The sequence below is a fragment of the Lissotriton vulgaris genome, chromosome 1_1, assembly GCF_964263255.1.
Source record: "Lissotriton vulgaris chromosome 1_1, aLisVul1.2, whole genome shotgun sequence".
NCBI lineage: Eukaryota > Metazoa > Chordata > Amphibia > Caudata > Salamandridae > Lissotriton > Lissotriton vulgaris.
In genome coordinates this window covers 373,335,403-373,351,474 of record NC_141685.1, presented here as the reverse complement: position 1 = coordinate 373,351,474, position 16,072 = coordinate 373,335,403, and the positions used below count along the sequence as shown (strand labels likewise).

Sequence of the window (16,072 nt, the reverse complement as noted above, 5' to 3'; positions counted from 1 at the left end):
GTCCGGTGGTTCCCAGGATGGAACTAGGAAGAAGTCGTCCTGAAAGGGAAGGGGACAGAGTCTCGGTCACTAGCCAGTGATGGTGCTGGAACCAGGAGGGAACCAGATGCTGTTGCCGCAGTCAGGTGAAGGAAGGGTCGCTTCTCTCTGTAGCTGCGCGGACCAGGAGCTGCTCTTCACGACCAGGCTGGAGGCACGAGCTGTCCCACATAGTCTGCTGCTGTTGGCGGTGTCGGATCGTCGATCAGGCCTTGGCTAATGCAAGCCACGCGGTGCCACAAAGATGGCGTATGGTGCGGACCAGGAGGGTCCGGGGTGCTCCTCTTTTACAAGGAAGCAAGGGCCTGTCTGGCGGACCAGACCAGCGGTGTTGGATTCTTCGGATCGTCGTCTCAGAGGTCACAAGCCAGCCGGCAAGTGACCAGACAACAGGAAAAGCAGCAACCAGGCAAAAGGGCCCCACGCATCTCGTGGATGCTGGGGGGCTGGTCTTTGGTGCAGGTGCTGCGTCGGTGTGGGGCTTCTCAGACCCCAAAGCACTTACTCGATGATCCCTCGGCGGTCGTGCTGGAAGCGCTGTGCAGGTTTCTCAAGATGGCCGTCTCCACGTTGCTCGTCGCACCCACGGGTCCCAGCTGTGCTGTGGATGTGGGTAGAGGTCAGAGAGGTCTGGAGGTCCGGGTCTTGTCGAGCTGGGTCTTTGGATTCCGGGATGGAAGGACTTTGCAGCAAACCGCACAGGAGCTTGATGGAGCCCGCAAAGCAGGATTGTCACTCCCTGACCATAGGGGAGATTCTTCAGTCTTCTGAGGTTCAGGAGGTCGAAGGTCAACAGTTTTTTCGTGGAAGTTGTCAAGATTAATCTGATTTGGAATGGGACCAGCTCCTACCTTTATTAAGCTAAAGGGGCGCTGCACTACGACTAGGTCCCTCCTCTGGGTGGGACCAGGAAGGGGGGTGGTTACACCCCCTTTCCTTTGTCCGGTCTTGCGCCAGCTCTGGGGCTGGAGTGCCCCAGGAACTGGTTCTGACCGGTGTATGCACAGGGCACCTTTTGTGCCCCAGGCATGTCTCATTCCTTTGAGCCCTGTCCTACCTAATACACAAAATCCTGTCTGGGGTGGTGCTAGCACCTCCCAAGGCAGGAAACCCTTTGTCCAAGCCTCCCTCGCTGGAAGGACTCCCAGCAGCAGGAGGTCAGACTTGTGTCTGTGGTGGCAGCATCCATTTTGTGATGCTGAGGCTCGAGCTAACTTTAACCGGGGTTCACAGTTACATACATGTTGTGTCCCTCTAGAAGGGTGGAATGCTAACCCCGTCGCCAGAATTGGCGAGGGGTTAGTATTCCAATTCGTATGACACCTTACTCGACATGTTTTGATAATGTTATACCAAAGTTAGCATTTGACCGCGAGGTTCATAATGCACTTAAGAGTATATGGTATAGCGTTATCATGGAACAGCTATTAGGACTTGGTTCCGCAAGCTGCAAACGAGCTCAGCTCATGCCAGAGCACCATCTCACATAATTCCAAGCACTCTGCCTTCAGGATTGATAAGGCCTGCCGTAGGACTGACTGATAGGAATATATGTGTCCATTTTAGGGTTAGATATAGGAATACTATATCTAAAGCAAAGGGGGATTACACCACCTTGCCTCAGCTGTCATGCAGCCAGTTGTCAGATTTGGATGGCCAGCCAGGGGTGGCATAATACATGCTGCAGCCCCTGGTAGGCCCTGGGTGCACCCATGCCCTGGGTACCTAGGGTACACTGTACAGGGACTGATAAGGTGGCCCAGTACCAATTGGTAAATGCACCTAAGGTACATGCTTGTCAATTTAGAGAGAGAACAGGTAGGCTGTGGGTCTGGTTAGCAGGCCCACAGCCAGGGAAAGTCGTAAACCAGTGAAGCAAAAAGGAAAAATCGGGGGTGACCATAGGATTGCAGACCCTACTCTCCTACAGACACTAGGAGAGTCAAGCTACCCTTGAGCACCGAAATGCTCGTGTTACCTCACCCACAGGCTGCGGGTGCATAGGTGCCAAGTCGTGTCGGGTTCCGGTGTTGAAGTCTATGGAGCGCGGAAGAAAAGATGCTGCAGGCGATCAGGAGGAAGATGTCCGGTTTGATCCAAGGGTGGATCAGTGAAGAGAAGAACCTGAAAGCCGAGGGGACAATGTTCAAAGTCACTAGCCAGTGACTAGAGTGGAACTAGGAGTGGAACCAGATGTCGTCGTCGCGATCAGGTGAGAGTGGACGCTTGTCTCTGCAGCCACGTGGACCAGGTGATGTCTTCGACCAGGATGGAGGCACAAGCTCTCCCACGCAGGCTCTCGCTGTCGGCGGTGTCGGCTTCGGATTCAGAGTCCACAGGCCTTGGCAAAGGCAACCCATGCGGTAAGTGGAAACGGCGTCTGGAGTGGACCAGGAGGGTCCGGGGTGCTCCTCTTTTGGAATGGAGCAAGGGCCAGTCTGGAGCAACCAGACCAGCAGTGAAGATTTCAAGGTTCGTCGTCTAGGAGGTCACTAGCCAGCCGGCAAGTGACCAGACAACGCGTCGAGCAGCCAACAGGCAGAAGGGCCCCACGCAGATCTCGTGGATGCTGGAGGGCTGGTCTTCGGTGCAGGAGCTGCTCTGGGTCGGGGCTTCTCAGTCCCCAAAGCACTTGGACGAGGTGACCTCAGAAGTCGTGCTGGAGCGAAGTGCTGCTTCTTTCAAGATGGCCGGTCCCACTTGTCTCGTCGCATCCACGGATCTCAGCTGTGCTGCAGATGTAGGTAGAGGTCGGAGAGGTCTGGTAATCCGGATCTCATCGGGCTCTGAAGTCTGGATCCTTGAAGGAAGACGACAAAGGGAAGCCGCTGGACGCTGATGGTGCCTGCTTGTGCAGGGTGGACACTCCTTGCCCACAAGGGAGATTTCTTCAGTCTTCTGTGGAGCAGAACGTCGAAGTCCAGAGTTTCTTCTTGTAAAGTTGTTCAGGATAATCTAATTTGGAATGGGACCAGCTCCTACCTTTATCCGGCTAAAGGGGGCTGTACTACGACTGGGTCCCTCCTCTGGATGGGACCAGGAAGGGGGGTGGTTACACCCCCTATCCTTTGTCCGGTCTTGAGCCGGGGCTGGAGTGCCCCAGGAACTGGTTTAGACCGGTGTATGCACAGGGACACCTTGTGTGCCCCAGGCATGTCTCATTCCTTTCAGGCCTGTCCTACCTAATACACAAAATCCTTTCTGGGGTGGTGCTATCACCTCCCAAGGCAGGAAACCCTTTGTCCAGGCCTCCCTCGCTGGAAGGACTCCCAGCAGCAAGAGGTCAGACTTGTGTCTGTGGTGGCAGCATCCATTTTGTGATGCTGAGGCTCGAGTTAACTTTAACCGGGGTTCACAGTTACATACATGTCGTGTCCCTCTAGAAGGGTGGAATGCTACCCCCGTCGCCAGAACTGGCGAGGGGGTAGTATTCCAATTCGTATGACACCTTACTCGACATGTTTTGATAATGCTATGCCAAAGTTAGCAATAACCGCGAGGATTATAATGCACTGAAGAGTATATAGTATAGCGTTACCATGGAAACAGGTAAGCTGCAGACAGCCTCAGCTCGTGCTAGAGCACCATCTCACATAATTCCAAGCACTCTGCCTCCAGGATTGTTAAGGCCTGCCATAGGATTGACTTATAGGAGTATATGTGTCCATTTTAGGGTTAGATATATGTATACTATATCTAAAGCAAAGGGTGATTACACCACCTTTCCCCAGCTGATTGATCAGCCAGTTGTGTCAGATTTGGATGGCCAGCCAGGGGTGGCATAATACATGCTGCAGCCCCTGGTAGGCCTTGGGTTCACTTATGCCCTGGGTGTAGGAAGGTACCTCCTGACTATGGTTGCCCCCAACTTTTTGGCCTGTGTTTTAGCTGGTTTTTGACATAGTCGACCTGGGACCCTGCCAATCAGGACCCCAGGCCTACTGCTCTCTCGGTAAAATTGATTCCATGTACCTTAGGTACATTTCCAATTGGAACTGGGCCACCTTATCAGACCCTGTAACTCAGGGCATAGGTGTACCCAGGGCCTACCAGGGGCTGAAGCATGTATTATGCCACCCCTGGATGGCCATCTAAATCTGACACAACTGGCTGCACGACAGCTGGGGCAAGGTGGTGTAATCACCCTTTGCTTTAGATATAGTATACCTACATCTAACCCTAAAAATGGACACACAGATTCCTATCAGTCACTCCTATGGCAGGCCTTGACAATCCTGAAGGCAGAGTGCTTGGAATCGTGTGAAATGGTGCTCTGGCATGAGCTGAGCCGGTTTGCAGCTTGTGGAACCAAGTCCTAATAGCTGTTCCATGATAACGCATACAATATACTCTTAAGTGCATTATAATCCTCGCGGTTAAATGCTATCTTTGGTACGGCTTTATCAAAACATGTCGAGTAAGGTGTCATACGAATTGGAATACTAACCCCTCGCCAATTCTGGCGACGGGGTTAGCATTCCACCCTTCTAGAGGGACACGACATGTATGTAACTGTGAACCCCGGTTAAAGTTAACTGAAGCCTCAGCTCCACAAAATGGATGCTGCCACCACAGACACGAGTCTGACCTCCTGCTGCTGGGAGTCTTTCCAGCGAGGAGAACTTGGACAAAGGGTTTCCTGTCAGGGGCGGTGCTAGCACCATCCCAGACAGGGTTTTGTGTATCCTGGGTAGGCAGGGCTTTACAGGAAGGTGACTGCTGAGTGGCACCCCGGTGCTCACTACGCATCTGCCGGCTAGAACCAGTTCCTGGGGCACACCAGCCCCTGGCCTGGGGAAAGTCCGGCATGGGAGAGGGGTGTAACCACCCCCCTTCCTGGTCCCACCCCTAGGGCAGAACCTAGTCGCGTACCCACCCCTTTCTTTAGGATAAAGGCAGGAGCGGGGACCCTTCCAAATTAGATCATCTTTGGAATCAAGACACGACTTTCTACGAAAGGACTTCAAGATTTCTTCTTCAAGATTCTCCCTTATGACTAAGGAGTAGTCACCCTGCATCCGCAGGCACCATCTTAAGAACACTGCGGTCTGCTGCAAGTCCTTCCTCCGGAATCCGACTGCCCAGCTCGACGAGAACCGGCTTCCCTGGCACCTCTGACCTCTACCCACCTCTAACCTCTACCCACCTCTACAGCTAAGCTGAGAACCGTGGGTGCGACGAGACCTCGAGGGACCGGCCATCTTCAAGACTGCACGACTTCTTTCCAGCACGACCGCCGAGGGATCCTCTGGTGAGTGCTTTGGGGTCCGAGAAGCCCCAACCCTGAGCAGCTCCAGCACCGAAGTCCAGCCTCCAAGCATCTCCACGATCTGCGTGGGGCCCTTCTGCTTTTTGCTGCTCACCGCGTTGTTTGGCTACTAGCCCGCTGGCTTGTGGCCTTCTTAACGACGCCCGACGACATCACTGCTGCTGGTCTGGTTGCTCCAGACTGGCCCTTGCTCCCTTCCAAAAGAGGAGCACCCCGGACCCTCCTGGTCCACTCCAGACGCCATTTTGAGTCCACCGCGTGGGCTTGAATTAGCCAAGACTTGTTGCCCCAATCCTGGGTCCAGCGACGTCGACGGCTTCATCCATCGTGGGACAGCTCGCTCCTCCATCCTGGTCGCCGACAACGCCTCCTGGTCCGTGAGATCTGCAGAGCACAGCGTCGCCCACTCACCTAGTCGAGGTGACTACCATCCGGTGCCCTCCTGGTGCCACCTGACTACTGGCTAGTAGTCACAAACTTGGTCCCCTCTGCTTTCAGGTGTCATCTATCTTCAAGATCCAGGCTTGGATCACTTCGAACTCTCTTCACTGGTCGCCTGCCAGCATCTTTTCTTCAGGCTCCTGGTTCGTCTGCGAGGATTCCCGACGTCTTTTGAGACATATGCAGCTGCAGCCCCTGGGCTAGGTAACTTCGGCATTTCGGTGCCCCAGCATAGCCTCACTATCCAAGGGTCAGGATCCACTGTCGTTTTCTTCCTACCAGGTCGGGTTCGCCCGAGAACACTAACTTTGTGAAATCTAGCTACCATAGACGTTTTCCCGCATCCCGCGTGAGAGTGCACACTCTGCACCCGAGTCCCCTAGGCCTCCTACTAGTAATCTGAAGGTTCAGTAACGTAGTCCTAGCGATTCCAAAGCCTATTAGTCCAGCACTTACCTGCTAGTAATTTCGCATTCCACTTCCATAGTATATGGTTTGTCGTGCCCCTTGGGCACTTGTGTAAATTGTGCTAACTTAAGTATTTTCATAAGTTTTGTTGTGTGCTTAGTACCCTGTCCTCATAAAGAGTACAGGGCTGTTGTGATTCTAATAAATACACTGTTTATTTTCATAACACTTGTGTGGTGTCCTTTCACTTGGTGTTCAAGGGGTATATGTGATGGTATAACAGCTGGCTTAACACGCCCTCTAGAGTTTAGCCCGAAGACTGCTCGTATCCGCGCTACTAGGATAGCTGGTCTATAAGGTTGACTTACAACCAATCACCATAAGGGTTGTTTGGACTGATACAAAGTGTTCACTAGAATAGTGAACATTATATATCAGGCCAACTTCTCACACTGGGTACCTATGGTACACTGTACAAGTACTTACAAGAGTGACCCAATACCAATTGGTAAATGCACCTGAAGTACATGGATGTCAATTTAGAGAGAGAACAGCTAGGCTGTGGGTCTGATTAGCAGACCCACAGCCAGGGAAAGTCTTAAACCAGTGAAGCAAAAAGCAAACATCTGGGGTGACCATAGGATTGCAGACCCTACTCTCCTACAGATTGTAGCCGACTGATGTTGGTTACCGACCCCCATCGCCGGAGCCTTCACTGTCTGGGCCCCGGCCACGACGACAAGTCCTGCTCCGAGTGCCGGGCCCTGACGTCCAAAGCTAGACTGGAGCGGTCCCGCAAGCGACTCGAGCTCCGGCAGTCAGCCCCGCGCCGCTCAAGGTCCTGGGGCCGGAGTCACCACAGTTCCGGGAGTCGTCATCAGTCTTCGGGCTCGAAGTCCTCAGGTAAGAGGCACAAGAAGTCCAAGAGGCGACATCGCTCGTCTGACTCCTCCCGATGCTCGCGCTACGCGGCCGTGGGTTCGGGCGATACCGCCCACGCGGCTCCGCCGCAGGCGTCGCGGCCTGCTCCATACCCGCCGGTCCCTGGGCAGAACGCGACGCCGGAGGCGATCAAGGCCTTCCTCATGGCCATTAGGTCGCTCACTCCTCCGTCGGGTTCAGCGGCGCCTTCGGGCCCAGCGGCCCCAACTGGGTCCCCAAGCAGGCCGGGTGCTTCGGCCGCGGCGCCGTCGGGTGCTTCGGCCCCGGCGACTTCGGTCCCCACGCCGCAGGGACCCTTTGGATCCGGTTCCGGGTCATCGCCGGTCGACCTTACGACCTCGCCGATGAGTATCAGGAGAAGGGTGGTGAGGAGGATTGGGAGGGGTCCGAGGACCCTCTGGCACGTTAGTGCCAGTCTTCACTGGGCAGGTGAGCTAGGACAGGCCAGTGGTCTGGACACTTCGCCAGACACTGGTTTTGTCTCCCCTTCTACCGTTGCTACAGAGGAGGGGGCTGCCTATAGTGTGGTGCTGACACAGGCTGCCAAGGCCTTGGGCGCCCCATTGCGGGTGTGAGGACTAACCTCCTCACTGAGGTCCTTAAACCGCAGGCAAGCTCGGCTGAGCCTCTGATGCCGTTTAATGAGGCCTTGTCAGACGTTCTTCTGGGCACTTGGTCCAAGCCCGCTACAGGTTCGCCTGTAGATAGGAACGTGGCCAGGCGCTACCGCCCGGCTCCCGGCGACCCTTGCTTCTTGTCCACCCACCCCACCCCGAGAGCCTGGTCATCCAGGCCTCTAACTCCCAGACCACATTCCCTACGGCTCCCCACGATCGGGAATCCAAGAGGTACGAACAGTATGGTAAAAAGATGTTCTCCTCACTTAGTTTGGGGTTGCGGTCAGTCAGCACCGCGTGCCTCTTGGGCCGTTACACCCACTCTGTGGGACACGGTCGCGGACGTGCTGCCACAATGTCCGGAGGGGGTCTGGACTAAACTCACCCAGGCCCTTGTGGAGGGTTGAGATGTGGCACGGTATTCCATCCGGTGTGGGCTGGATACCACAGACTCGCTGGGCACAGCAATGGCAACGACGGTGGCGATTCGTCGCCACGCCTGGCTGAGGTCCGCCAACTTTTCGGCAGATGCCCAAAAGACCCTTATGGACATGCCGTTTGATGGCCGTCGCCTCTTTGGCGACAAGGCAGACAGTGCGCTTGAGCGCTTTAAGGACTCCAGGGCTACGGCCAAGTCCTTGGGCCTCTCGGCCCGCGCCAGCAAACTGTTGCCTTCCGCTCCTTTCGTGGCCAAGAAAGGGGCGCCCCCACACGTCCTGACCGCCACGGGCCGCAGACTAACATCCAGCATGGTGGCGGATGTGGTAACTGCCATGGCGGCGGTCGGGGACAACGGCGAGGTCAGTCCACACCTACCCCTGCAGCATCCGCCTCAAAACCCTCCTAGTCCGAGCTTTCGGGCCCATGTAACGCCAGTGGGAGGCAGGGTTCGCCATCACCTCCTCCACTGGGGCACTGTCACATCAGCCTGCTGTATGTTTGTTACTTAAGTTAGCTCTATCGCAGTTGCTGTTACAGTTTTTGCTTTTATCGTTTTTTGTCTTTTTGTCGCTTCTCTCCTCGGTAGGAGTCATCCCCTTCTGGCTGCCAATGTGCTTTTTAGGCCGATGGTGGAACCTCTTTTACCTCTCTGCTTCTGAGCCAAGGCACCGCAGGCCCAGGAAGATGGGAGTTATTCTTTTGCGCGCCCTGTGATACTTCTGTCCCTGCTGCTTCTTGTTGTAGGCAAGCAAGTTGACTGCCCAAACTGCTAGATCCCACAGGCAGCTTAATCCCCCTAATCATGCTCAAGGGGTTACCGCTAGTGAAATGATTCAGAACTCCTAGGATTTGTTCAGGTCTCCGGTGCTAGGCAGATGCAAGGCAATAAGGCGTGTGAACAGGCTGCAAGAATGCAAAACGGCTGCAAGGCAAGCTAAGACAAGAGGCAGGGGTGCAGGTAAAGACAAGGAGCAGAGGAGCAATAAGTGGGGGAAGATGTCAGGTCTGTTACCTGAAGCCTTGAGGTGTGTGTGTGTGTGGGGAGGGGGGTGGGGGGTAAACCCTCAAGGTGGAACAGGGAACGTGCTTGAGCGCTCGAGATCACACGCAAGCTGCACCCAGCCTATCCGGGCCACTTCTCCTGGGGATCCGGGCTCACGCTCTGCAGCAGTAAGTATATTGCTGCGCTCGAGTCCCTAACCTTACCTCACTTGGTCATTTGCTCCCAGGTCCTGGGCCTCAGGTCCTGCGCAACCGGTCCAGGCCTTCCTCCTCTCAACTGGTCGCTGTGTCCTGTACTCCAGTACTCCCAGCTCCGTGCAGCGGTTCAGTGGCTCAGCTCAGAAGAGTTGACGAGGACATTGTTGCTGCAGCTGTTGGGGACCAGATGACCTTGTGGAAGACCAGGAGCCATACAAGAGCTGTCGGATGTCGGTGTCTAGGTGGACAGTGTCCGACGGGAGCACCAACAAGCCTCGATAGCTGCAACTGGTATGAAAGACAAGATTCAATCGTTGGGATTAGCAAGGTCCAAGGGACTCACCAAGTGCAGGAGAGTAAGAGCAGGCCCGAGCAAGCAGAGGCGCCCACTAAAGCCAGAGAAGACCCTTGAGAGGGCACACAGGCCGAAGAGGACCTCCGGCCACTCATCAAAGATGAAGGTCAACAATGCAAGGGGTATATTGAGAAGGCTGATCTTCGTGGGATGAGGTGCTGGAGGCTGGAACATCTTGTAGCCTGAAGATCTCTAGCTTGCAGTGCCAACAAGCCTTTGCAACGGGAAGTCGATGCAGTGCACAGGGGTTTTGTCCCAGCGGCTACGACGAGGTATACTGTCCTCCAGATTTCAGGGGAGATGAGTCCTGGAAAGCCACAGAACCAACACCTGGGTTCCTGAGCCTCGGTAGTCCGTAGGATGACGGGAACAGCAGACCGGTCAGCTTTCTTCAGATGTCATTGATACCCACATTTCTTCTGCGGAACCTTAGCGAAGCAAAGACACAGACTAGACAGAAGACTTGAAGAATCAGGGGACCAGGAGCAGCAGGAGTTTTCCTGATGCAGCCTCGGTTCCAGTCGAAGTCCAACAAAGTCCAAGTGTCCAAACGGTTGAAGAGTGTCTAGCTTTCAGAGGTGAATCCACAATGAATCTGAGGAGCCCTTAAATTCCCAGAGAAAGGGTTGGAACAACTCTGGGATCCCTCCCAGAGGAGGGGCTGGACAGAGGGAAGGATACTCCCCTGTCCTTTGTCCAATTTTCCCAGAGCAGGAATCCAGGGTTCCGGAACTGGCTCAAACTGGTGTATGCAAGGAGGGCACCAATTGTGCCCTCCAGTGCAGTCTGGTGGCACTGGCAAGCACCACCACCCTAGCCTAATACACCAAGTCCTGTCTAGGAGGTGGTTACACCTCCCTGTGACAGGATACCTATTGTTCTACCTTCCCCTGCTCAGCTCAGCAGCAGGAGGGCAGAACAGTGTCTGCGGTCGGCAGCAGCACTAGCTTGCTGGCAGACCCTAAAAGTCTGTAACTTTGAGTACATGAGGCTCCCCTAAGCCCCCCCCCCCCCCCCCCCAGTACATTGTATCATACCCCTAACAGCGGAATCAGTGTTGGGGTATGATTCCAACATGTCTGATACCAAACATGACCAGGTTCGGTGCAGCCATTACATAGTTAGACATCTCGTAATGACTGATGTCCACTATATATCCTAAAATGGGTGACCGCACTTACAAAAGCCTGAAGAATCGACTCCGGGATTTGTAGGGGTGTCCTGCTCATGCAGGGGCATCTCTCGCTTATAGCCAAGCACCCTGCCATGAGGACTGAAGGGTCTACCATAGGGGTGACTTATAGGTGTCAAGTGTAGTGACCTCAGATATAAGAAACCTTATATCTGCCATGGGAGGTAAAAGCACCACCACACACAGGCTGCAATGGCAGACCTGTAGTCTGAGTATAAGTGGACTCCCATGGGTCGCCCAATTCATTCCGCAGCCCATGAGAAACCCCTGTTGTATCTTTGCCCTGGGTATCTTAGGACCATACTAGGGACTTATAAGTGTATACCAGTAACTAATTGTGGAGGTACAAAAGTACTTACCAAAGCCATTTTGGGATAGAGACCACCGATGCTGGGGTCCTGATTAGCAGGACCCCAGCAAACTACAGTCAAAACACACTGACACCAAGCACAAAGTAGGGCTAACCATGAAAGTAGATCCTACTTTCCTACAGATAATAGAGGCCTGCTGTTGGAGGAGGTATTTCCACTTCCTGGAAGGAAGCCACACTGGATGGTAACACAAAAGGCGAGCTTCAAAATGGGAAGCTGCCTTTAACGCGCAACGGGTAACCACTCTCGAGATGAGCTGCTCTTTTGTTCGGGTAGACAAGTTGGCGTTGGGGATGGAGAGGGAGAAACACTGGCCAACCTGTTTTATTCCATGGACAAGCAGCCACACCTCTAGGGCGGGTCACTGAGCTCATGGTGATGAGATAGGGGTTCTGCCATCCTGAGAATGGGCAGAATGAAGCCTTATGGGGTACCTGGATTCCACACTTCACAGGAAGTTGTCATCAAGCGGGATGAAACCAAGTAGCCCATTGGCTAGTGACCGCGACCTCCTCGAAGAGCATCTTCTAAGCAAAAAAAGGCACCCAGACCTAAGATCTCTCTTGAGTGGAAGAAGAGGGCTCAAGAAGGACTGACGTGCCATCCCTGGAACTGGAAAAGAAAAGGCTGCACTGAAGTTGAACTGCACCTGCTCCTTGGACTATTAAAGTAAGGTCTGTGGCTGTTGTGTGTGCTGATGGAGAAGTCGTCCCCAGACCCCAGCTAGAAGCAGAGACTCCAAGAATCAGTTGTCTGACTTTCTATTTGCATTACAGGGCCACAAAAGCTGAAGGAGTCTGCTGGGGCGAATTGCTATCCCAAATCACTGCTCCTCGCCACTGCGCAGGCAAGAGATCAGGAACCAATGCTCAAATGTTGCACCCAAGTCTGCTTAACTCAGGAAAGTAATCAAAGCGGGGATTAGTTACCCACAAGGAGAGGTATCGCCAAAATAAGGAAAACACTAAAACTGCTGTACCTGTCGACTGGACTTCTGCTGACCTAGAGAGGACTTCGACCCCTGTGGCCAGAATCAGTTCACCACAACCGTGGACAGAGGAGTAGCCCCAGGAAGATCTCCGTCGACTGCCCTGTATCTTCAGTATCTTTGAGCATCTTCCGCATCCTGTATCCCTTGCATCAGGTCCACTTCTTAGTCAATGGCAGGGAGCCACTGGTGCTGGAGCTATACTGAAGACAACTTTTCTTGAGGCGGTAACCGTTTCTCTGGACCTTGCTGGTCCTATTGACTGGCTCCCTGTTGCAGTTGTTCATCCAAAGTAACTCTAAGTATCCGCAAACCAACTTGCCAAAGTTTTTCTTGATAAAGTTGTGTCCGTTTTGTTGAATTTGCCAATGCTTGTTAACAGTTGAGTGAAAAGTCCTCATTTATTGTTGCTTGTAAAAGCTATATCTCCGGAACTGTGCGGATGGAGCTTTTTTGGTTTGGTGCCAATAAAATCACAAAAATACAATCTATTTTTTAAATTTGTGTTTCATTTCTTGGAAGTCGTGTTCTTTTATGCTTCAGTTGTTTTGGTGCTGTTTAAATCATTTGCTCTTGTTCCTTTGAGCCTGACTGCTCAGAGCCACTGCTACCCAGGGTTTAGCTTAGGTTGATCGAACTAAACTTGACTGGTGTTGGCAGTGTATTATACTTTGGGGTCTCACAACTACACCATATAATGCATCCCATTTCCTCACAATTGTGATGAGTGAATAACTATTTTTCCCTCATGGCAATTAAAGTATTTTGTCCCTTATTCACGACACCAAGGCAGCCGTCTAGTGTCTTGCACTGTGTTCTTGGCATGCATCAACGTGATAGGAGGGGGCCGGTGGGATCTATTGCAGAAACAGATAAAAAAAAGCAGTTGTTCTGGTGCATGTAGTTACTAGCACGTTGCCCACCTTCTTAGTTTTAAAGTATTCAAAGAGTGATTTGGTTCCTTCTAGCATGTCTATCTACAAATTATGAAAGAGGTGTAGCAAGTTCTAAAGTACAATAATCACTGAGGGCAGTTTTGGAAAACTAATTCATTTAAGCTTGTTTAAAGCCAGCTTATTCCCATACTAGCAAAATAGGTCAGTTTCACTAAATGTCCTTTATCTGTACATTGCATTAAAATTGTACTAGTGTGTTTTAAAATACCATGCTCGATTGTGCTGACCTGACTTGCTGTTTGTTGCTTGCTAGAAAATGACAATGTGAAAAAAAAAATGGAAGTCAATAAAGTGGGGTGACAGTTCACTGACGGTTGCGTTTGCCTATTTTCAGGTGGTTGGATCTGGGGAATACGAGTTGGATACAACCAGTAATACCAAGGTGACCGAAGCAGACGATTCTTTGTACGGAGAAGTGACCAGCCTCACCTTCTTGCCAGCTTCTCCTGCTCTGGCAGGAATAGTAGAAATCAAAGATATCAAGGCTTTTACGTCTGGACTTCAACTTTTCCCGTACCATAAAATTGTAATTGGGAATTAAAGTAGCAACTAAATTTGGGATGTGAGTAAATACCATAAAGCACACTCGGTTTTAAATAAAAACAAATATAACTTTTACATAAATATTAGGACTTTGTTTTGACGTCATTATAGTCTTCAGAGAAGACTGTTCCATACTTTTAGCCATATTGCTCCAGTTCACCTGTAGAAGAATGGCTCTTAGTGAAATGCATGCAGCTAAAACTGAACACAACGAAAGCGTTTCTTTTAAAAAGAAGATATCCTAACACATTTTGCTGATGATGTCACTTTAAAATAAACTGCGTTTGGATGTTGGCTTTTTGGATTGCAAGTCAAATGAGTTTTATTCAGGCAAAATCATTACTGATCAATTAACAAGGACTGTTCACATTGAGTTGGGTCCTTCCCTTTGATACCAGGCACTGTTAGACACCTCTAGCAAACTTGCACACAATCCTGTCTTTGCAGGAAGTCTCCTTCCTGAAAGAAGGCGCTCTTCTTTTTCCTAAAATAGTATGATTTTTCGAATGTCACTCTAGCTGTATTTGAAAATAGAGAATCGCCCTCATACTCCCGTTTATCATTTACTTTTACCCATTAGAAAATGCAAATAAATCAGTAATCTGCCGATTGCGGTATGAACAGTCAATAGAATGCCCATAGCAAATGTTTTGGACTATGAACCCTGACAAAGTTCCAGCTGTCCAAATGAGACGTAGTTCTTTGTGAGTCCAAATGCCTTTTATTACTTCCGGGGCAAGCTGAATGGAAATCATTGTGTAAGGCCTGTTCTGTGTGGCCCGAATTGAAGTTTAACTCGATTGCTAATTTGATATTTATTATGCCAGTCGAAAACTGACACGATCACGGTGTGTTCCAAGGAAGGAAATGCTTTTATTTTTTTAAATAAAGTTGTGTTTCTGAAATGTTTCTGTGTTTATTCTTTTTCACAGATTATGCTAAATATGATTTGTTCATTTAGTGGCTTGCTTTATTTAACACATCGAGCAGTTGTTGCATGGTTCATCAAAATTATATTTCTCTATTGTTCTTTGAATTGCATTTTTTAAAATTCTGAACAACGTTATTATAGCTCAGTAATTTTTGCAGATACCAAGGTTAACAAGAATGTCCAAGGGCTATGTATGGATTATAAATTCATTATCTGAAATAAACAGGTTAGTATTAGATTCCTTACCTTAAAATATCCCCAGGTGTCAGACTGGATCCGGATGTTTTTGCGTAGCAGTACCCTTGCACGCCGGTAGGCGTCGTCTGCGGTTCCGCGTCCATCGTCGGCGTTGTGGGCTCCGTGATGCTGTCGTCAGAGTACTTAGACGCCACCTCCTCGCGCTGACGTCAGTTCTTCTTTTTTCCGCGCCAGCAGCGCAGATCCGGAAAAAGTGGTACCTTAGTCGATTTTTGACTAAACTTTTTTACGATCCCTTTTGATGATTTTTGAAGTCTTCGACTCCAAACGGTGCCGGTAGGGATGCCAGGATTTAAACCCTGTGAGGACTGCGACCGACTGATGTTGGTAACCAACCCACTCCGCCGGTGCCTTCACTGTCTCGGCGTCGACCACGACGACAAGGCCTTCCCCGACTGCAGAGCCCTGACATCGAAAGCTAGGTGGGAGCGGTCCCGCAAGCAGCTCGAGCTCCGGCAGTCGGCCCCGCGCCGCGAGAGGTCCTGGTCCGGATGGAGGTCGAGGGACCGGTCGCGGGGTCGGAGCCATCATAGCTCCGGGAGTCTCCATCACTCTTCAGGCTCGAAGTCGTCAGGTAAGCACAAGAAGTCAAAGAAACGTCATCGCTCTTCTGACGCTCGCGCGATGGGGCCGGGTGTTCGGGTGACACAGCCCAAGCGGCTTCGTCGGAGTCGCAGGCTTCAGGGTCTGCCCCATATCCTCCGGTCCCTGGGCATCAAGCGACGCCGGAGGAGATCGAGCGCTTCCTCATGGCCATGAGGTCCCTCTCTCCTCCGACGGCCTCCGCGGCGCCTTCGGGCCCAGCGGATCCGTCTGGGGGTCCTAGCGGGTCGGGTGCTTCAGCCCCGGCGCCGCAGGGCCCCGCTGGATCCGCTTCCGGATCCGGGTCGTCGTCGGTTGACCTGACGACCTCACCGGCGTCGATCCCTAGGGTGTCACCTCCGCCGCCACCTCTGGGCGACGCCGTCCCCGATGCCTCCCTCGATCCGGTTCCGGAACGATGCCGCTGGGCGCCGCTCTCGACGCCGCTTGGAGAGTTCTACTTCAACGAACCGGCCCCATCCTTTGACAACACTGATTATCAGGAAATGGGTGATGAGGAGTATTGGGAGGGGTCTGAG

The 16,072-nt window shown here is 52.1% G+C and overlaps 1 protein-coding gene across 4 annotated transcripts in view; it reads left to right on the top strand.

Moving 5' to 3' along the window:
* The window catches only part of NRDC (nardilysin convertase), a 2,107,381-nt gene extending 2,092,714 nt beyond the window's left edge, over positions 1-14,667 (top strand). For all 4 annotated transcript variants that reach the window (XM_086952436.1, XM_086952435.1, XM_086952433.1 and 1 more), the window contains one exon: positions 13,554-14,667. In XM_086952436.1, coding sequence (XP_086808562.1) covers positions 13,554-13,760 — 207 coding nt within the window. In that variant the 3' untranslated portion in view covers positions 13,761-14,667. The remainder of the gene's footprint in view (positions 1-13,553) is intronic.
* Positions 14,668-16,072: the final 1,405 nt, after the last annotated feature.